The sequence below is a fragment of the Typopeltis vanoorti genome, chromosome 25 (genome assembly GCF_054136105.1).
Source record: "Typopeltis vanoorti isolate ZY-2024b chromosome 25, IOZ_Tvanoo_1.0, whole genome shotgun sequence".
In the NCBI taxonomy this organism is placed as follows: domain Eukaryota; kingdom Metazoa; phylum Arthropoda; class Arachnida; order Uropygi; family Thelyphonidae; genus Typopeltis; species Typopeltis vanoorti.
In genome coordinates, this window is record NC_143573.1 from 64,679,291 (window position 1) to 64,703,228 (window position 23,938).

At 36.0% G+C, this 23,938-nt stretch overlaps 1 protein-coding gene across 1 annotated transcript in view; it reads right to left on the reverse strand.

Annotated features, from left to right (window-relative positions):
• LOC150092810 (uncharacterized) overlaps positions 1-23,938 on the reverse strand; it is a 196,560-nt gene that overhangs the window by 90,817 nt on the left and 81,805 nt on the right. The window contains exon 6 of the mRNA XM_090414285.1: positions 4,338-4,474. Coding sequence (XP_090270411.1) covers positions 4,338-4,474 — 137 coding nt within the window. The remainder of the gene's footprint in view (positions 1-4,337; positions 4,475-23,938) is intronic.

Sequence of the window (23,938 nt, forward strand, 5' to 3'; positions counted from 1 at the left end):
TTGCTTACTTGGGAAAAAGGATTAAAAACCTAGCTTATAAAATTGCTTGGTATCTTTAACATAACCCAAGGTAAAAAACTTTCTACATTTTACTCTCATCCTGAGATTTTTATTTAATGAGGTCAAAGCACCTTATGGCAACTTGTTTAGGTAAAATTTATATAAGCTCTGTATTACTTCACCCTTAGCATTTTTTTTTTAGGTCTGGCTCCAACTGACGAGACCTCAATAAAGGTCGAAACTGGTCTGGGTTTCGACCTTTATTGGCCCTTGCCTTTAATGCATAGCATCATACATCTCCGCAAGGAAATGTGCTTTGCATTAGGGGAAAATTCTAAGGAAAGTGATCGGAGCTTACTCCACCTTTACAACGAGTTGCACTACGTGCAGCCGCAAACTTAACTTACTTGTCTGTTTGCTTACTTGGGAAAAAGGATTAAAAACCTAGCTTATAAAATTGCTTGGTATCTTTAACATATATATATAAAATAGGAGAGAGATAGGAGACTGGCTCTATTAAAGTATCAAGTTGTATGTTGAAAAAGCTGTGTATGGAGCAACCTATCTCTACCACACTCTTACACAACTTCCAGGGAAAGCCTCTGATTCTTTCCCTCTCGCCTTCTACTCTTTATAATTCCCTCTGGATTAATCCGAGGGCAAAGAGATTAGAAATGAATATAGAGATGAAATGAGTTCTACAAAGAGATCTACTATGTTGTGAGGGAAAGGAAAGATAACTTTAATGATTGCTGATGGTGGGAGGAAAAGGAAAGATAACTTTAATGACTGCTGATGGTGGGAAGGTGATGAAAGCAGAAATAATTACCGAGTGATTACTTTGCAAGTGTATATATCGTCCATGAAGAGTTCTTAGTGTTGCTGATGGGAACAGAGATAAGCTGGAGGTGGTTAGCAGATTAAGAAATATCAATGAGAATACAACCAAAGGATATTTATCAGTATGTTACAAGAATGTGAAAGAAATGGCAGAACTTTTGACCAAGCTGTTTATTTTAAATCTATGCTTTGACAAAGTTCCAAGAAAGGAAATAAGACAAAATAGTTGTAATGCATAAAAGAAACTCAAAGAGAGAAGTAGTAAATCACAGGATTTTTATCTCAGAGCAGTGGTTAAAGTACTACAAGCAGCATTTAAAGGCAGAATAGGAACATGATACTCTATGGAGGTCACACAGCTTTTTAAAGGGTAATCCTACATTAGTAATTTACTCAACTTTTTTTTATAAAGTGAGTGACAGTTCACTTGGATGTAGGAAATGGCTAAACTGTGATACAGCTGAACTTCACAAAGGCATCTGGCAGGATACCAAATGGAAATCTATTATCTAAATTAAAACAAATGTGGATAGATATAAAATTGTGGCACGAATAAGAGGATGGTTGGCTGCAGATCACAGAGAAGTACAGTCAGTTCATGCTACAACAAACTCATAGGGACCCCAGGAGTGGTTATAGGTTGCTATAGTGAATTTTACTCAGCACAGCAGTGTACCATGGTGCATTTGATGGGATTTTTGGAATTTATTATAGTAGTGTTTACTAGTGAGAGTCAACTGTGTATGATGAAAAAAAATCCAGGAGAATGAGGGTGCTGCAGGGCTCTGTATTCAGCCAACTACTGTTTAATTTGAACATTAATCATATAGGGAACAATTTGAGGATGGATAATCAGTTGTTTGCTGATGATGCAAAACTGGGGAAGACAAAAGTGAATAAAGATGATGTGAAGATATGCAGGATGATTTAAATAGGCTGAAAATAGTGTAGAAGTAGTGTAGAAAAAGGATAGGTTGCAGTTTAATGTGTAAGACTATGCAGTTTGGGATGAAAATGTGGGAGAAGCAAAGGATTTTGTTTCTCGAAGGATTTTAACCAAACTTGTGAATGGTTGTTAAGATATGGTTACTACTATATATTCACAACCTTGCACAAGCTTAGTCATCTGGTTTTCTTGGAAATGAGAAAATGTACAGATGATCACCAGTAAGTGACCAAGATGATGAAGGTCTGTGAAATACTCCTTATTAAGAAAGAATAAAAGATATGTATGGGTTGCAAAGTTTGGTAGATAAGGGGAAAAAAGGGAACATGATAGAAATGAAAAATGTAAGTTACTTATGCAGTCTAATATGGTTGAAAAACGAAAATTTTTCAGTATATGACAAGCAGAGAAAAGAGAGAGAAGGTTGAGTAAGAGTGTGGTTATAGTAAGGGTGTGAAGAGTAAAATTATTAGCTCGGAGAGTGGTGAATGAGTGGAATAGGTTGACATAGATAGCTGTGAATGATCTGTTAGTATGATTTTAAAGAGAGGTATGTATGGGTTAGTGCCCTCCCCCCCCCCACACACAAACACAATGAGACATTAGACTAAGAAGTTGCTTATATAATAATCACTCTCATGTAGAGAAACCTATGGGTTTTCCATAGCTAGAAAACGAACATGCTATCAGTAAAAAAGAGTAAAATATTTAACAAAGCGATTTAACAGATCTTTCATTTAAATCACAAAACATAACCAGTGCAATAAAACTGAGGAAATTCAAATGCAATAGATTATAATTGAACTATATAACTACCTTCATCATCCATGCCCATGATATCTACTGCTGACCGCCACCACTAGTATTTTCACAGACAATCACAAACATCCATGCCCACGGCAGGATTTGAACCTGCAGCCTTTTGGCTGGAGAGTGGATTTGCTAACCATTTGGCCAACCAGGCCGGCAAAATTTGTCCACAAATTGTACATTCTGCATGGCATCCCATGCCTACCAAATTTCAAGACCTTACACACTGCAATGTTGAAATGGCAACTCCACCTGCCCACTCACAGACCATATTATACAAGAGTATTCAGATCCTCCTGTAAAACCACATTTTTTCTAGTACTCAGTTATCGCTTATTTTGCATTATCTGCAAATAACTATATATCTCCAGTTGTGACTGTCCCAATGTCATTAACATAAAAGTTAAACAACGGTGATCTCAAAACAGACTCGTTTGGCACAACAAAAAGCCAATTTTGGGATACCGCTCCCCCATACATAACATGCTGATACTGTGATAATCAATCACCTATTCAATTTACTAACTTATTTTCCAACCGCATATTTCAATTTAAATACTTAATCTTGTTATGTAGTCACCTTATCAAAGTCACCTACCTTGGAAAAATCCAAGTATACCACTATAAATATCTCAACTGTCCAATTAATTTGTCACCTTGTCATAGTATATAAGCAGGCTGCTAAAATATAGCCTTCCTCTAATGAACCCAACTGACTATCACAGAGAATACTACTATTATCAACCCAATTCTGAATTCTAGCCCTCACTAACTTTTTCAATATCTTATCCACAATCTGAAACAGACTGGCCTATAATTTAAAGCCTCAGTCTTATCCACCTCCCACCCTTTTAAGAAGTGATATGATTTTACGATCTTTTTTTGAACTAGCTTGAAAAACTTGTTAAACAGGTGTGCTAAGGGTACTGTTCATTCTCTGGAGCATTCTTTAGAACATGCAGTGACATGTTGCCAAGCCTATGAATGAGTTTACTTAATTCCTCATTTACTTCCTGTTCACTCACTATCAGTCATTCTTCTAGCATACCCCTCTACACTCAAGTCCATCCTGATGTCACATTCATCAGGATGAACTACCCTGATAAATTTCTCATTGAATCCTCTCAACTATATCCTCAGTAGCTCTAACAATTTACCGTTTTCATCCACCAACATAATAATTCTTTTTTCTACTTGCCATAATACTATTAGGCTAAGGAGGAAAAATATTATTTTGTACAATTATAATTTCCCAAAAACTTTGGGAACAGAAAGTCCATCAATGTGATTATGATTCAGATGGTGTGATAATGCTTCTGAGCTTTCTTTTAACAAACATGTCTTTTTAAAGATGCTCCAATGTGCCATTTAGTATTATCACAAAGATTCCTATGGCTGGTGTCAACACTAAAATAGAATAGTGCAGAGATTCACCTCTCATATGAATGCCTGCTGGACTAAAGTGGGTTGGTATGTTCTGACAGCAATAGAGGGAAAAGTAGTCTTTAAGACTTGTCCCTCTGTAAATACTAGGGTATTTTGTTGATAGGTTTGAAGCTAGCAATAAGCTGAAACTTTAAGTGAACCCTCACATTTCATATTTACTCTAAATCAAGTTTATTTTATACAACATGGGTTAGAACTTGTACAGATAACATACCTGAAACAAAACTGGAAGATAAGTAAAAACAAAAATAATCAACACTGACAAACATGATGAAGTGGAAAATTTTATATTTACCTTTCACATGTTTCACATTCACAATTGCAATTATCATCTCCAAAAAAGCTCTCACCATAAAAACAAGTTATCTCTTCACCAGCATCAATATCTCTTAGAACTTCTACACAAGCTGTATCTCGTCCTGTTGACACAAGCTGAAAAGCATACCAAATCTATTATTTAGAAATACAATGAGGTAAAGTTACAACTTCAATAATCTATACATTAAAATATAAACTGATTTTTATGCTAGGGATATGCACACTTAAGATCTGCAAGAGCATAACATGGTCTTGCATTTAGGTTGCCTCATGAAATGAGGCAACAAAAGAAAAAGACAGTGAAAAACAATTTAAGGAAAAAATTTTGTTTCGATTTGCAAAAAAAACCATAAATCTTAAAATTGAAGAACATGACAAAGAAAAACTTATTATTAATACAATTCTCTAAATGAAGAGTACTATAACATCATTGCCATAACATTTTACCCTTAAAATATTTAAAAAAAAAAAAAAAAAAGAAAAAAAAAAGCAACTTATTCTCATAATTATCGTGCTACAGTAAAGTAGTGGCCTCTCAAATTTTGAAAGTCTGAAGTGGCTGATGCCATGTTTGGTCTCCAGAACAGAGGATTCTGGAATCTGTTCCAGCTACTTTTTTTTTTTTCATGATGCAATGTATAAAAGTGATATGAATATCCTTCAAGAACATGTCAAACATAATGTGGTGACACAAAACTTCCTCCCTTTGCAGATACAATATCAAAGTGATTCTAGAGGATAGTTGTCACACAGTACACAAGACTGAACTTCACAGCAAAGTATCAGGAAAATTCCTGGTCAGCAGGTGAACAATCCTGCTGCTAAGGTATGGGTAAAAAAGGTAACACCTCTGCCTGATCAGCAGTCGCATCAAAATATTTGGTGGCTGGGTGGAATTGGTCCCCACTGCTAATGCAACTCTCACTTATGGCTCTAAGTAGTAGCTAGTAGAGTGCACCAGCTGGCACACCCTAAGACCGTGCCTCAACTGGCATGCAAAACTAAGTGAGGGTATCAGAATTTTATGCTGTAGTGAGGGAGAGTGTCTCCTTGTTGCACTTGACTGGAATGGCAGAGTTAACAGATGACCAAATTTTAATTTGACAATGGTAACGAAGGCATGACAGTAAACTATGTAACATAGTCTGGGCACATTCTGAAACAAAACATATATGTGGCCAGTCACCGTGGAAGAGTCAAGATCCTCACCATATAACCTTCAATAGTAAACCATGAAACAGAGAACTATGTCGGATTTAAGCAATAGAGACAAGGTTGTATCCTCTGCAACTTTTGTCTCTTGCATTACAGGGAAGAAGAGAAAGAAACTGGGGAATGTACAACAGATACTATGAAAATAGCATATGAAGAAGATACTTTAAACTCTTTGAGGAAGGTATCTCCTGATCCTTCATCTCTGAAAACCAAGAATCTTCTTAAGGCTTATAACTTGGAATGTAAGGACCTTATATGAAGCTGGGAAGTTAGATAACCTTATACATGAACTTGAAGCAATAAAAATTAACATTGCTTGTATCAGTGAAGTCAAATGGACTAATAGTGGAAAAATAAACAGAAAGAGTCATTCAATTATATACTCATGCAGAGACAGTCATAGGAATGAAGTAGCATTTGTACTAAAAAAATAAGATTGCCCGATCCTTACTCGGATTTTGGCCCATAAGTGACAAAGCAACTGCATTAAAAATTGAAGCTCAACTTTTTAATATTTTTATCATCCAAATATATGCACCTACTTCTGATTACCCAGATGAAGAACACTTCTATGAGGATATTCACAGTGCACTTAACACAAAATCAGATTACATAATTATCATTAGGCTCAGAAAAGATCTCTTCCTGCATAGGAAACCAACGTCTGGGATATAGAAATCCAAGAGGAGAGAGAGATTAATACAGTTCTGTGAAGAAAACGATCTGGTAATAACAAATACTTTTTCAGCCAACCTCCTAGAAGACTTTACACGTGGAAAAGTCCTGAACACAGCTATAGAAACCAGATTGATTATATAATGATTAAAAAAAGATTCCAGAATAATATCTTGCAAGCCAAAATTTAAAGGAACTGGCACAATCCACTGCTGTCAACCTTCCTAATTCCACCAAGTATCCTTACCCTAAAGATAAGATTGAGGATAGATGGTAGAAATTTAGAGAGGACATAAAAAAGACACTAAAACAAACAGTTCCCAAATTTGAGAAGAATATGAGTAAATTCTGGATGAATGACAAGATACTGAAAATGATGGAGGAAAGAAAGAAACACAAAAATCGTCCTGAACACAAGAATTTAAACAAGGAGATCAGGAAAGAATGTGGGATTGCAAAAGAACTATGGTTCAACAACAAATGCAAGGAAATTGAGCTTCTGAACAAAAAACACAAAACCAGAACTTCGTGAAAAAATTAGGGAGCCAAGCTTAACTAGCAAATCTTGAAAAAGGGTAGGCTCTTATTGTATTGAACATGCTAGTAGAAACATCCTAATGGAGAAAGACAAAATATGGGATAGATGGGTAGAGTATTCAAAGGAACTCGTACTCTACAATCGTAATAGATAAGCCGTTGCAAGAAAATTTGGAGGGGGACTACTATTCTTACCTGGGAAGTAACAAATGCCATTAAGAAATTGAAACCAGGAAAAGCTCCAGAAATGGATGGAATTTGGCAAAATATCTAAAGACTTTAAATGATAAGGCTATAAGATCACTGGCTGACATATGTAACAAAATATAAAAACTGGACACCAGTCAAAAGATTTTGCTATCAGTCAGATAGCAAAAGTTATGTTATACATCATCCTAGAAATAAATAAACATAAAATCAAACTGGAAATTAATGAAACACAATCTGGTTTCAGGAAAATAAAGGTACTAGAGAAGGACTCTTCAACACTAGAACTATTATAGAAAGATATCTGGAGAAGCAGAAAGAAGTCTACTTATGTTTTATTGACTACGCAAAGGCCTTTGACAATATAGAACATGAACAACTAATAGAATGCATCAAAAAATTAGGAGTATGGTAAAGATACCAAATTACTGATAAATCTATACTGGGAGCAAACTGCCTCAATAAAAATATCAGGAGAAACCACAGAGGAGTTCCCAGTAAAGAAGGGTGTCAGACAAGGCTGTGTTCTTTCTGCCATATTGTTTAACTTCTATACTGAAAATATCTTCCAGCAATTAACAGAATTTAAAGGAGTCAGCATAGGGGCAGAAATATAAACAACTTAAGATGTGCAGATGATATGGTACTGCTAGCTGAAAATAAAAAAGATCTTCAAAACTTACTAGAAGAAATGCTGAAACTAAGTGAAAAATATGGACTTAATTTTTCAACTTCAAAAAAAACCAAAACCATGCTGGTAACAAGAGAAAAAGGGAAAATACTCGATATAAATATTAAGATCAGAGAAAATACTTTAGATCAAGTAGAGTTATATATATTTGGGTCAACTAATTACAGAGAATGGAAAGTGTCATAAGGAAATATTAAAATGGATAGAAATTGCTAGATCAACCTTCATTAGCATGAAAAACATTCTGACCTCAAGGGAAATTCACACAAAAAACAGAATTAGGCTGTCCAAATGCTATGTATGGTCAACACTGTTATATGGAGCAGAAACCTGGACAATATCAAAATATTGTGAAAAGAAACTGAAAGCCTTTGAAATGTGGATCCTCAGAAGAATCCTTGGAGTCCTATAGATTGCCAAAAAAACTAATTTAGAGATATTAGAGATGACTGGAGAAGATAGGTTCCAGGGGGGGGGGGAATCCCATTTGCAAATATTGTCCATCCTATTTGCAAATGGGATTTTCCATTTTGAATAAAGACTGTGAAGACAGACCACAGTGTGTTCTTTGTTGTGAAGTGTTATCGAATGAATCTATGAAACCATCGAAGTTGAGACGCCACCTTGAAACAAAATATGGCGAATCAGTTAATAAGCCAATAGAATATTTTCAAAATAAAAAACTGCAACTTTGTGGTTCACAGAATTCAGTTAAGGACATTGTGTGTGAAACAAAAAATGAAAAGGCTGTTCTTGCCTCTTGTGAAGTCGCCCTTCTGATCGCTAGAAATGGACAACCCCATACAATTGGGGAAGATTTAATTTTGCCTGCGACAAAAGCGATAACAAAGAACTTGTTTAGTGATAAACATGTCAACGAGGTATCTCTAATATCGTTATCTGACAATACTGTGAAAAGAAGAATCGACGAGATGGCTGAAAATGTCAGATAACTGACTAAATGAAAGCCACGATAGTTCAAATAATGCTAGTTTGCTAGCTTTTGTGCAATATGAACACGAAAATAAAGTTTGTGAAGACTTTTTGTTCTGTGAATCATTACCTCTTCATACAACTGCTGAAGCCCTTTTCAAAGTTGTCAATGACTTCATAACTACAAATAAACTTCAATGGGAAAAATGTGTAGGTATCAGTACAGATGGTGCTCAGGAAATTTCGGGAATACATAAAGGTTTGGTCGCATGTATCCAGAAAGTTGCACCTCTTGTGAAATGGACATATTGTTGTATACACCGTGAAGTACTAGCTACACGCCGTATGCCCTCCAAAATTTTACTGCCCCGTTCTAGACAAGGCAGTAAAAATTGTCAATTTTATTAAAGCCCGTCCTCTTAACAGCCGGTTATTTTCTGCACTTTGTAATGAAATGAGAAGTGATCACGAACACTTATTATTGCACTCAGAAATCCAATGGTTGTCCCAGGGTAAGGTTCTGATGCAGTTGTTTGAGCTTCGTGACGAAGTAAGGTTGTTCCTCAAACTCCAAATTTGAGTTAACACACTATTTAAATGATTTCACATAGCTGTCATCTCTTGCTTACTTGGCAGACATTTTTAACATCTTGAATACTCTTAACTCGAGCCTTCAAGGTACATATGTCACAGTGTTTTCTGTGCAAGACAAGAAAGAGGCAACAATCAAGAAGTTAAATTTGTGGTGCAACCGTATCGAGAAAGAAAATACAATTCCTTTCACACGCTGAGTGATTTCATTGATTTTAGTGAACAACCCCTTTCTAGTGATGTTGCTGAAAGTATGATTGAATATATGAGGTCATTGGCATCTCGACTAAGTCTGTATTTTCTGCTTTGTCCTGAAAAAAAAAAAAACGATTGGATGAAAACTCTCTTTCTAGACTTGGAATATGAACTTCCTTCTGTCGAAGGAGAACAACTTATCGAGCTGTCCTGTGATTCGACGTTCAAAGTGCTGTTTCCTTTGTTACCGTTACTGGTTCCAAGTTAAGTCTGTTTACCTTGAAATTTCCAAAAGGGCTGTAAGACATCTGTTGCCATTTGCCACTACATATCTGTGCGAGACAACATTTTCTAATCTTGTATATATGAAAAACAAATACAGGAACAGAGTTAACATGGAGTTTCAGTACCATGTCTGAAATTATCCAGTTTTGATCCTGACATGCGAAAGTTGACGTCTGAAAAACAGCACCATCCATCACAATAGGTGAGTGTTAATTATTATTATTATTCAGGCCTCCATGGAGTCAAAAGACTCATCATGGGAGGTCCTTCCTAAGAAACACACAAAGTCTATCAAGACTTTAAAATTCATAATATTAGGCCTAATTGATATGTTCATATTTTTCCAAATATCTCCATTTATAACAGTATTGCACTGTCATAAATGACAAATTTAGTGTTGCAAAATTGTAATTTATTACTTCATCTTTATGATACGTAAAAATATAAAAAAGTTCCATTTTGGATTTTATGGGGACCGCGGTGAATTAACATTCACTACAGGGTATCTGCGACATCAAAAAGGTTGGGAAACACTGTACTAAAGCATGAATCCCTACAAAAAACACTGTTTAGAAGGAATGATACAAGGAAAAAGAAGAAAAGGAAGACAAAGAACAGATTAGATGGGAAATATTAAGGACTGGACCTTTTTTGTCTTATGAAGAATGTAAGAAGCACAAAATCATACATGGTGAAAGATCATGGTAGTCAACTCCTGGAAGGAGATGACACCTGACAAGACAAGATAAGACATCTACTTCAGGCATCTCTACAAGGCCATGCCTGGAGAGAGTCATAATGTAGAACACAGATTAAAGCCTTCAACACCACATTGGCAAAAAGACTGGATGCTCTGTATGGGTAATAAGTTCACATGTTAATCTTTCCTCATACTGCATGTTCTATTCTCTAACTTGAAATTAAAATCATTCCTGGAAAAGAAAAACAAAGAACAGGATGTCGCTGTAAATAAAAAAAAATACTTAAAAACAAGACCAAAAATTATAAAATACATAAAAATGCTACAAAAGAATCATTAAAATTCATTCCACCAAATTTTGTAGTATAAACACAAACATTAACAAAAATTTAAACCCACCCACAAGAAAGTTATGAACCTATTGAACATTAGCCATGGCCATCTAAGGATTAGATAATCTAGAATGCCTCCTTCTTCCAAGCTACTCCAGGCCTCCAATGAGCAAGGTGATGGTTTCATCCTGGGCCAAGAAATTCATCTATCATCTAAATGACATCACCACTCACAGAACAGGCCTAACCTGTTTTGACTAACTTCAAATATCAGCTAAAACAACCATTATACATCTTGATTGTCCAAGAACGAACTGCATTACCACTCCGAAACAATGGCATCACTTGTATGCAGTGATGCCATTTTTTTTTGTTTGTCTGGGACATTTTTGTCTTCCTCCCTCAACTTAAGGTTTCTTTGCCCAATGAATATGAACTGTGGTAACTAGCTGATGCATGCATCTTAAGAGATTTTGAAGACAGTGGAGAAAATATCGATGGTAAGAGCTGATGTAAGGTAATGCCTAGAGCAAAAGAGAAAAATGTTTGATGATGATGGGGAAGTGATACTTATATATATATATATTTATGCGAATAATGCTACTCCTTCAGCCACTCTTATCTGTCCTTTGACATTACAAAAGTGTTAAGTGAGATGACTTCTGGAACTTCTCTTCCTCCTTCCACAGTGAGCCTACCGTTTCCATTCTTCTAATCGAAATATTTCCTCTGGTAAAGTTACAGAAATCACCTATGCAGAGGAATAAATGCTTTCATTCCCAACTTCATTCAAAATTCCTGTCCAATATCCTTTAGGTGCACTGACCTATATATGCTTCCTAAAAGATCCATGAATGCTGTAACTTAAAGAGATGAGGGCTTGGATTCCTATATTCATTCATGCGTGGGTTAGGGGAGATATTTATCCTACAAGATGATAATGCTCGTTCACATCAAGCGAAGCTCATGGACCAACTTCGACAATCTCTTTTTTTTTTAACTGTGTTTTTAACCATTATCTTCATGTATCCATTTGTTACTGAATTAAAATATTTATTTGCAAATTTTTATAATTGTTTCTTTCACATATCACATTACTTTTCACCGAATTGCATAAAAATTCATCATGCAGTTTTTGAGTTATCAAATTCTTTGTGTTCTTTAATTTATGGAAACCAGTGTATATAAAGCCTATCATCAAACTACTAACCAGCTGCCGTCACCTCAGTGCTCTCTAAAATAATGAACAAGATCATTGGTTCTACATCACCAGTAGAGCAACATGATCGGTGACCACCAGTATGGATTCTGCTACTCCAGATCCACAAAAGGTCATCTTTTAGCACTGAAAGTCAGTGATGCTGAAAGTGCATCACTGACTTTCAATGCTACCAAAACATAGTTCTGCATTTTTCTGGCAAACAGATCTCAGTTGACCTCCAAGGTACTTCCCAAAGTTTATTTTTGATAACATCCAAATCACAAAATAAGACAAGTATCCTTCTTTCTGGGCTAATATTTTATCTGTTGCCTTTTCCAGTACAAATATATCAAGTATGTGAATTTTTCAGCTTTCAAAAAAACTACTCTCATATTTGGAGTTGTGCACGAAAAAAAAATTCCTAACATGGATAGGAATTTGTCTATAGGGATAGATGGAATATTGGCCTGTTTGCTACAGGAATTTTCAGCCGAACTGGCTAGGCCTTTCACGTGTTTGTATAACTTAAGTCTCAGCTCAGAAATGATATCACAGGAATGGAAGAAATGTACAATAGTTCTATTGTACAAGGGTTGTGCAAAAACTGTGTCTAACTACCGACCTATCAGTATTTCTGGTGTGGTAGTGAAGATTTTAGAGAAGTTGGTAAGAACTCGCAAGCAGTATGGGAAAACAAGCTATACTCTGCAAGGAGCAGCATGGGTTTACTAAAGGAAGGTTATGTTTTAGCAATTTGTTCGTATTTTATAACAATATTACGGCCGAGCTGGATAAAGAGAATGGATACACTATGATAATGATGGATTTTTCTAAGGCCTTTGTTAGGATATCATACAAAAGGCTGTTGCATAAACTGGAGAATATGGGATTGGAATATAAACTCTTGACTTAGATCATGGGATGGTTGACAGATAGATATCAAAAAGTGGTAAACAGTAGGTGTGAATTTGCCAGATTTAAGGTCACTAGTGGTGAACCTGGGTTCAGTCTTGGGGCCATTATTGATCAATCTATACATTAATGACATCTGGCAGGGGTCTAACACCAGATGTGCAATTGTTTGTTGATGATGCGAAGATAGGCAGGGCAATCAGAGATGCTATCACACTTGTAAATGCTGATATTCAGCACTTACAAAATGATTTGAATAGGCTGGAAATTTGGGCAAAAAAATAGTTGTCCGTTTAATGTTAGTAAGTGTAAAGCTATGCACTTTGGCATGATGAGATTTCCAGCAGCATATTATATTAGTGTGGTTATGCTGCAAGAAACTGAGGAGGCAAAGGATCTTGGTATATTTGGTCCATAAGAATTTGAAGTTCAAAGGTCACATAGCAAAAGTTGCAAATACAACTCAGAGAATAATTGCTATATTGAAGTGAACCTTGACATCTGAGGATAAGGAAGTCATTTTACCTCCTTATAAAGCTTTGATAAGACCACACCTAGATTATTGTGCATAGATTTGGTCTCCAAGATTCCATACCCATGCTAACCACACACTTAACTTCCAGAAATGACCTATTGTTCCCCCCCCCTCTAGATAACTGTTGAAACACTTACCCTGCATCAGTTTAAGTAAATTAAATATTTCTATCATATCCCCTCTTTTTCACCTACTGACCAACTTAAGATAAAGAAGCTGTGGAAAGGGTGCAAAGAAGTTACAAAGATTATATCTGGATTATGAGTTTATATTATGAGGAGGACAGATTCCAAGTATGTGGATTACAGACTCTGGCTAACAGGAAAAAGAGGGGGTGATATCATAGAGGTCTATAACCTTTGAATGGGTGTTATAAGATATCGTCTGATGAAATTTTTCATTATATGGAAGGTGGGGAGAGAACATGGGGGGGGGGAGCATCCATGGAAATCAAGTTTGTTCACAGTCAGGAAAGGGGGTAAGAGGTAGGTTTTTCTCTGAGAGCAGTGAGTGCATGGAATAGTTTGCCTTTAGGTGTGTGTGTGTGTGTGTGTGTGTGCATATATTATTATTATTATTATATGGGCACCTGTGTGGTGTCTGAGGACTCATTGTAGGAGACCCAAACTATCTACACAATGCCTATCATACTTTTCCTTGAAACCATTAACAGACAAAGCACTTGATGGATTGGCAACCCGTTTCAATCATTCACCATGCTCCAGTTGAAAAATCTAGTCCTCACACCTATGATAACTACACACTTAACTTCCAGAAATGACCTATTATTCTTCCCCCCCCCCCCTAGATAACTGTTGAAACACTTACCCTACATCAGTTTAACACATTCACTGCCATGCTTTTCAGACATAGTTTGTTACCGCATGCCAAGCACTTTAATTTCTACAAGGTCAGTACGAGCTATCTCATAGCTAGCTTATCAGACAGAATTTTGTTTCATGCGCCAACTACAAGTGATCTTGTATCACCCCTTACCCGTGTCTTACGTGCGCTGACGACTGTGTAACTTGATTTCAGAGTCAGTGACATTCAGCATTCAGTGCAGTAAGGTTTATTGAGGCTAGTCTTACAATTATTTAAAATTATCTAAATAAAAACCTTCAATTACACCATAGCCAGTAAAAGAAAGCTTACTGATGAAGAATTATTTGGTTCCGATTCCGATGATGATTATAATCCTACAGACGACTCTAGCGATGACACAGATGATGATATATTGTACATAAATATATGTATATGTTGAAAACATTTCAAAAAATTGTTTTATTTGCATTAATAAATATACAGTTTACACAACAATACCTCTTATAATATACTATACTTTTGCTGAAATGATTTTCCTTCTACTAAGCCCCCAGAGGTGCTCTCCGCATTATTTACAAGCCAAGGGTCCAAATTAACATGCTTATACTACGAGTTAACTCGTGCTTGGCATAGGAGGCCAGTAATCAACATACGAGTATATTCGTAGTTGGCTTGTGAGGCTTATATACCAACTACAAGTATACTCGTAGTTGGCAGTGAACGTGTTAAGTAAATTAAATATTTCTATCATATCCCTCTTTTTCACCCATTGACCAACTTTTACAAACCTACAAACCCTCAATCTGTTCTCAGTGGAAGCATTTCACAGGCTACACACCACCTTGGTCATTTGTCTCTGAATCCACACCAACACTTCCTCATTCCCAAGAAATCAGGTGACCAGGCCTGAGCACAGTAATCCATATCTACACACATCAAGGCATTATAAAGAAGATGATACCTTCCTTATCTCTACTTGTTAGTGTGTTCTTCAATAGTAAGGTAATCCTATGAGCTACTTTGGCAGTCTTAGAAATAAGTCTCACTGAAGAGACCTCAATAAAGGTCGAAACTAGTCTGGGTAGTGGCCCTTCCCTTAATGCATAACATTATACATATCCACAAGGAGATGTGTTTTGCATTATGGGAGATACTGTGATAGGAGTGATGTAAGCTTGCTCCACCTTTGCAACGAGTTGCCCGGTGTTGTACTACTTTACCCCAGTCCTGAAGATACTTTCAGGCGCAAACTTTGTTTTGCTCACACTTGGATAAAGGATTAAACTAAACTTATTATAGTCTAACCAAGTGAAAAATAAACTCTCAACATCTTTCTCTGAATCCGGAGTAATTTAATAATAAGCTTGCACACCCTTCAGCATCTCCTATAGGTTAGGATGACCTCTCACTGCTTCTGCCTTTGTATCTCCACTACTGGGCCTGGCTCCCACTGACGAGACCTCAATAAAGGTCGAAACCGGTATGGGTAGTGGCCCTTGCCTTAATGCATTGCATTACACATATCCGCAAGGAAATGTGCCTTGCATTATGGGAGATACTGAGATAGGAGTAATGAGAGCTTTCTCCACCTTTTGCAACGAGTTGCCTGGTGTTGCACTACCTTACCCCAGTCCTGAAGATACTTACAAGCGCAAACTTTGTTTTGCTCACACTTGGATAAAGGATTAAACTAAACTTATTATAGTCTAACCAAGTGAAAAATAAACTCTCAAAAAAAATAAATAAATAAATATACACTTTAAGCAAGTGACAATTATAAAAATTCATTTTTATAGTACATTAAAAAAATTATTGACTGTAAATTAGAAATCCTGAAAGCAAAAATTTTGTGAATGCAGTTACTAGCTAGATGTGTATGCTCCCTTTCTGAATAGTATGCATGCACACAGGCACAGCTTGGAGGGAGCACTGGTAGAGATCCTCCCATAATGCATAACAACATAGGGTTCAGTTTGAACAGCAATAGTTCTAGGAACTATTGCTGTTCAATCTTTATGTAAATGATACTGTTACAGGACCACAGGGATATGTTCAGTTGTTTGCAGATGATGTGAGGCTTAGAAGGGTTATTAGTAATAGTGCTAATGTTTTGGCTCTTCAAGAGGATTTGAATAAGCTGGAAAGGTGGACAGCTGTTCCATTTGAGTTATACTGAAAGAAGTGAAGGAAGCAATAGATCTTGGGGTGACTGTGGATAGAGATTTAAAGTTCCAAGTACATATTGCAAAGGTTATGAAGACATCTCAGAGAAATGCAGCAATGCTGAGGTGAATGCTGACCATGAGAGATAAAAGTGTGCTGGTCCCATTGTATAAAGCTTTGATCAGACCACATCTGGATTTCTGTGCTCAGATCTGGTCACTGGGATTGGAAGAGGATGAGGAATCCATGGAGAGGGTGCAGAGACAGATAACAAAATTGATGTCAGGACTGTACAACATTGATCATGAGTATACACTGAGGGCATGTGGACTGCAGAGTTTGGTAGATAGAAGGCAAAGGGAGGGGGGATATGATTGAGATTTAAGCTACTGAAGGATTATTATCATATGAGGAGATTTTTCATATGGTAGAACAAGGGAAAGGAACAAGGACAAGAGGCCATCCCTGGAAGTTGCAAAAGGATGTCATGAGTAAAAGGGTAAGAAGTAAGTTTTTTGCATGGAGAGTGGTAGGAGCATGGAATGCATTACCTGAGAGGGTGGTGAACATGTAGACAGTGGATGATTTTAAGGAGCAGTATGATAGACTTTGTGTTCACTAGATGACCTCCTTCAATGAAGCTTGTGACTCCGTGGCAGTCAGAAAATTAATAATAATATAATAATAACCTGAAAGGGGAAACAAAGTGTGTGCTTTGCATTATAGGATAATAAGGTAATGAACGTAACAAGCTTGATATACAAGCAGATTAGTTGTCAAGTGCTTCATACACAAACTCTGTTGTTTGCATTTGAATACACGATTAAGCAGCATATAATTTCTTAATATTGACAAACATATAATCAAGTTAATCAATTTTTTATAATTCATGATTTATCTGCTTGCCAATAGGAAACCAAATGTCTTTTATTATACAATGTTTATTACTTTTATGGATATCTGTTAGACAAACAAATTTTGAGTATATGGCTTCTAGTGTAAACAATAGAATAACCCCATATTTATTAACTGTGAAAGTGAACTAAATCATCATTTTAGATTACCAAAATTTATTTACTCTGGAGAAAGCCTATGAAACTGTTTTCCTTCCTTTCTTTCTTCTTTTAAGAAAGAAAAAAAGAAAACAGGAAAATTCTCAACACGTCTCTATTGTTATGTTCCATTTTTGTTTCCGGTGTAAAACAGCTGCTCTCTTTATTTCCAAATATCACTTTCTTTTTTTTTTTTTTTTTTTTTTTTTGGCATTACCACTCAATTATGCATAATTCCAAGCCTACACAAGAGAACATGTTGCCAGGCACTATGAATAGCTAACATGAGCAGTTTACTTTCAGTGAAAAATGTGCAACAATAATAATGACTTAACCGGAATGTCTTTTTTTTAATTAATGATTCAATTTTCATTTAAAAAAAGTATATAGATCTTTCTGGATGCAATATAAGGTAAGCATGCTGTGTTGCTTTTTGAAGATTTATAAACTTAAATTTTAACCAACAACACTGAAGTTGTAAGGAGGTCAAGACATTAATGTAGGAATTACAGCTAAACTATGATGCCACTGTATTATGCCTGGTTTGTGGGTGAAAACCTGCGATTTCAATAACCAGCTAACTTACCGTCAATACACAAAAAATAATGATATTAGTCATGCATGCCACACAGATGTGAAAAGGTAAGGAGAAAGAACTAACTGATGCGTAGATTTCTGTAGTTAAGAAGTTCAATAGAAATATTCCGGTTTTGTGACCACATGTTTATTAGAGAACTGTTTTTAAAAAACTAAACAAGTACTAAAAATAACTCGACATGTTTCGTTAGTCGTAAGACTAACATCTTCAGGGGTAAAGAGAACTAACAGTTTAAAGCACAAACTATAAGAAATTACAAAAAACAAGTTTATTTGTTGGTATTATAAACATCAAAAAAGTTCATTAATGTTAACTTGCGACAACAAATGGCATTGTCTCCAACTAACATGCATTACTGGTTGTATAGATCTGTTATTTGGTTTTTTAAGAAACTTTTTTGATGTTCATAATACCAACAAAGGAAATCGTTTTTCATAATTTCTTATAAGTTTGTGCTTTAAATTGTTAGTTCTCTTTTTGTTAGTCTTACGACTAACGAAACTTGTTGGGTTATTTTTAGTACTTGTTTAGTTTTTTAAAAACAGTTCTCTAATAAACACGTGGTCACAAAACCAGAATATTTCTATAGAACTAATTGTCTTTGTTGGCACTAATGATCCGAGAGGTGAAAAGCATTTTATGAAGGAGGTTGTGAAGGAGTGGTTGGTTGAAACAAAAAAGATGAGTGAGAAGGTGAAGGTAATTCTCCTGACATGCTATGATAGAGGAAAATTGAGGAGGAGGGCACCAATAGAAAATGAATCACAATACACAGGTTGTGCAGAAGGAATAATGTAGGATTTGTGGACCTATGGCCTGATTTTGACATAAAAAAGGATTTCTATAATGCTGACAGATTGCACCTAAATGGTTTTGGTGTTAGGTGTCTAGAGAGAATGTTGTTACTGAGCATGTTGAAATGCAAATTTAGGAATACTCAAACAATTCGGCAGGATACAGGTGTGTGCGCACGTGCATGCAGACACAGACACACACACACACACGAGGGGAATGAAGAAGATAACATAGAAGAGTTACCAACCCATGAGGAGAATGACCAACAAGTGCAGAATATAGTATTTCAAGCAAGAATATTGAATAGGGTGGTCAAATGTGGAAGTAAAGGTGGTTGAGGGCCTAAAGGCATGCTGCAGTTTCTGTATACAACTTCTGGCATTGTATATAATGCCAGACGTATCAGGAACAAGAGGGAAGTTTTTTTGGTATTGGTTAATGCAACCTCACCAAAAGTTATAGGCATTAGTGAAACTTGGCTAATAGCAGGTGATGCAGTTATGGGGATAGAATGTGAAGGGTTTAGTCTTTTCAGGGAAGATAGGATGAGGGAGTGATACTTCTGATGATAGCAGATGAATTGTAGCCAAAAAGAATAGGAGATACGCAGGAGAGCAGCTGTACATTTGAAGCAGTCTGGTGTGAGATCAAGGTCAGTAAGACAAAATATACAGTAGGTTTCTGCTAGGTCAGGAGGTTCCAAGGATGATCTGGAAGACATGCATCAGCAAATTAGTACGAGTGCAGGTCGAGTGATTATTATGAGAGACTTCAACTATAGACATATAGTTGAAGTCCCTCATAATAATAATATAGTATAGTATAGTATAAACATATAGATTGGCAGGAAGAAAGATCACATGGAAGGAAGGAAATGGAATTTATACACATACTGAAAAATAATTACTTGAGACAACAGGTGATGGAGAGGACTTGGAGCATGAGAGTATTGGACCAGGGCAAAGGATAAGAAGAGCTAGCCATAACCAAGGTGGCCACACTGCCTTCAATTGGGGAGAGTGACCATGAGGTCTTAAATTGGGAGATTGCAAAACATGAAGAATATTCTATCAAGAAGGGGTACATATGGAACTACAAGGCAAGTGATTATGACAAGCTTAGGAAAAAGCTTGAAGTTGTGCTATGGTATAAAGCTCTGCAAGGGAGGATGTTCATAGTGCATAGGAGATAGTTAAACGGCATCTAGAGAAAGAAGGATAAATCAGGTAGGAGTTAGATGCATGAGTAGAATCAATAAGCGTGAGCAGCAAAAACCAAATTGTTGTGGAGGGTATAATAAGGAGAAAAATAACCAGCAAGCTATTAACAGTATAAGATCAGGTAAGAAAGGTGACCACCATGGTAAGGGAAGCAAAATCTGATTAAAAGAAGAAACTAGCTGGGCAGGTCAAAGGAAATCTCAGTTCTTTCATTACGTGGTAAACAAGAGGAAGAATGACTATGGAAGAATAACTTTAATCAGTGGTAATGGTGACAAGGTGAAAGAAGAAGAAAACATAGCAGAATTACTAAGTGACCACTTTACAAGAATATATCGTCTGAGTGAGGTTAATACTGTGACATATGTGATAGACACTGATGTGGGAACAGTGGTGGATAAAGTTTTTAGGATATTGTAAAATCTCAATGTAAATTCAGCTGTGGGATTAGATGAAATATTGTAAAAACAGTCATAATTTAAAATTATGAATATTTTTACAAATTGTTTATTATTATTATTATCTGAGACCTCCAGGGAGTCAAGGACTCATTGAGGGAGGATGTAAATTACCAAACTCAGCTATCATATTCCCTTAAATTTATTTACACTAGATAAGGACAAATTATTCCACTCACTCACTGCTCTCTGAGAGAAAAACCTAGCTCTTACACCTTTCTTGACTGAGAACAACCTTAACTTCAAGGATGCCCCTGTGTTCTCTCCCCGCCTTCCATATAACGAAAAATTTCATCATTTGAAATGCTATAACACCCATTGAAAAGTTTATAGACCTCTATCATATCACCTCTCTTTCTCCTGTTAACAGTCTGTAATCCACATACTCGCAATCTGTCCTCATAATCTAAATCCCATAATCCTGATATAATCTTTGTAACTCTTTGCACCCTTTCCACAGCTTCTTTATCCTCTTGGAACCCAGGAGACCAAATCTGAGCACAGTAATCCATGTTAGTACATTATTAGTTTCGGTTTCATAATACGTATTGGCAGCACCTGTGATGTGCCTATTATTGATGTTATTTTGTCAAAATCAAATGTAAAGCAGATAAAAATTTATACTTACTGGATTTGGATAGTTATGTTACTTTCAGAAATTTTATTGTAGTTTAAAATTATTAAGTGTTGTGTTTTATGAAAACATTCTCTTCTTGCTAATGGAGATAACGTGTCAGCCATTATACCTAACTTCTTGCTTGCCACTTTCATGGAGTGCGCATGCTCGCCGAGGAGTTTGATGGGTGATTGACAGCTGACAGAGCGTTCAGTATTGAGGTAACGAAAAACAACCCAAGAGCATTCTGTATTGAAGTAACAGAGGAAAAACAAGGGAGAGCTAATGGAAGTTTAACACGTTCGCTGCCAACTACGAGTATACTCGTAGTTCGTATATGAGCTTCACAAGCCAACTATGAGTACACTCGTATGTCCATTTACCGACCTCCTATGCCAAACACAAGTTATCCCTTTGTATAATTACCTTAATTTGGACCCTTGGATTCTGAATAAAGCGGAGCGCATGTCTGGGGGGCTTGGTAGAAGGGAAATAATTTCAACTAAAATATAGTATATTGTGTATGTGCCTCAGATGCCAACTACGAGTATACTCGTAGTTCGTATATGAGCTTCACAAGCCAACTACGAGTATACTCGTATGTCGATTACCAACCTCCTATGCCAAGCGCGAGTTAATCCGTAGTATAACACGTAATTTGTAAATCAATTTAAAACTAGTAAAATCAATAAAAATAAAAACCAATCAATGAAATAAAAAAGCACTCAGTAAAATAAAATAAAAAAATTTATTCAAATTAAGAATGGTACATTTTAAAACAATTTTCCACGCACAATGGTGGTTTTTCCTGGCAAACAGGACAATAATAACATGTTTTGCGTCTACGTTTGTTTCTTGTACAGACACGGCATGGCTTTGTCGGGCGATTCTTTTTTTCTGTTGGCAGTAAAATTTCCAAATAATGAAAATCCCAATTCCTCCTGATATTCTCTGATGCTATAAGTTCATCCATTCCAACAAAAATTGAGATAAATTGATCTCTAAATTTTAATGCAGACATTGCATTTCCAGTAATCATGTTATAAAATTTATGCGCATTTTGCGCATAAATTTTATAACATATTTCATATAATATGTTACATTTACATAAACATATAACATTTTCATACGCCAACTACGAGTAATCTCGTGGTTGGTGTATGAAACAAAATTCTATCTGATAAGCCGGCTACGAGATTACTCGTAGTGACCTTGAAGACGCGAAAGTGCTTGGCGTGCGGGAACAAACTCTGACTGAGTAGCGTGGCAGCGAACGTGTTAAGAATGCAAAGAGAGGAATTTTGTTCTTACAAGTTTATTTAGTTGTATGTGACAGTGGGAGGAATATTAATAGACGATTCCGAAAAAAAGGAATCATAGAACCGTGAGCCTTTAAAGGAGGAGTTAAGACTGTCAATAAGTATTGGTAAATAAAAAAAAATATTGCAATTGACGTTCTATAGGAATGTTCGAGGAAACGCTGATTGGAAAATTTCATCTGTTTTAAGGAAGCCAAATCTATCTGTTATTTCTACTGGAAAAGGAGATGGAATTTAGCAACTTAGATAAAGCAGTAGAAGAAACCTTTTTTGCTGGTACAAAAATTAACAAAATTGAACTGCATGAGGTAAGAGTACTTATACTTTGGTGAATTCAGAATATCTATACTTCAGAGTCACGAGAAATAACGTGCGCCACATAAGGGTGATGAGAAAGGATCCTATGGAAAAAAAAGAAGAGAATCTTATATCTTCAGAAAAAGGCCTTAACAAAGAAACTGACTATGAACATTTTGTTATTGTGTAAACAAGGTGTTTAGTCTAGCAGACATGATTAAGTATATGTTAAACGAACCAGTAATAGAATGAGTCAGAGAATGGGGTGATCTCTAAAGTGTAAGTTTATTTTTAAAGGCCTTGGATCCAGTTAATTTTGTAGTTAGTTGTGTAATTTTATTTGAAGTGTATACAGGTAACCCTCATATAACGCGGTTTCGATATAAGGGTTACTACAAATTGTAGTAACCCTTGTTGAACGATGCAGTACTTATACAATGCGGTTTCGATATAAGACGGTCTACAAACTGTAGTAATCCTTTATGTTTTCATATATTTTTCGATGCGTGAATTAAAAATCAAATTTTATCTTCGTTAAATTTGCGTCTGCCCATATTGTGCATGTAGTTATAAGGCGAATTTATATTAGGGGAAATACCCTTTAGAATACATGTACGTCAATTCTTTACTGTATAAAGTATTTATTGTTGAAAATTGTCTTCGTTTTCTGCCAAGAAAGCGCATTAAAAATCATAAGTGCATTAATCTCAAGCTGAGCACTTTATTTTTTGGTGAGTTGCATACAATATGTAATGCTTTTTTTTTTATGTGTAAAAAAAAATATTTTTATAGTAATGGCCACTTAGAGTGCTTTTGCGATATATGCATTTGTTAATAGGGATAAACCCACCCACTGTAAACTGCCAAGGTAACAATTGAACAAGACTGAAGATACATTCAGTTTCGATCAGCACATGAGACTCAACCTTCGCGAACTTCTTCATAAGTGCTCCAGTCTCTTCGATAATGAATTAATTGATGGGGGAATAGATTTAAATGAGAAGGAACTGGTACAATTAATAGATGACGTAGAACCAAATGGAGGGGAAAGTTCTGCAGATTCCGATTGTGATGAATCCGTTAAAGAATTCAGTTTAAAGAAATTAGCAGAAAGATTGGACTTGGCAAGAAAGTTATTTTATGGATAATGATCTCTCAATGAAGCACTCAGGAAAATTCATGAGACAATTGAATATTTCTTTAGCTCCGTATTATGAACTTAATAA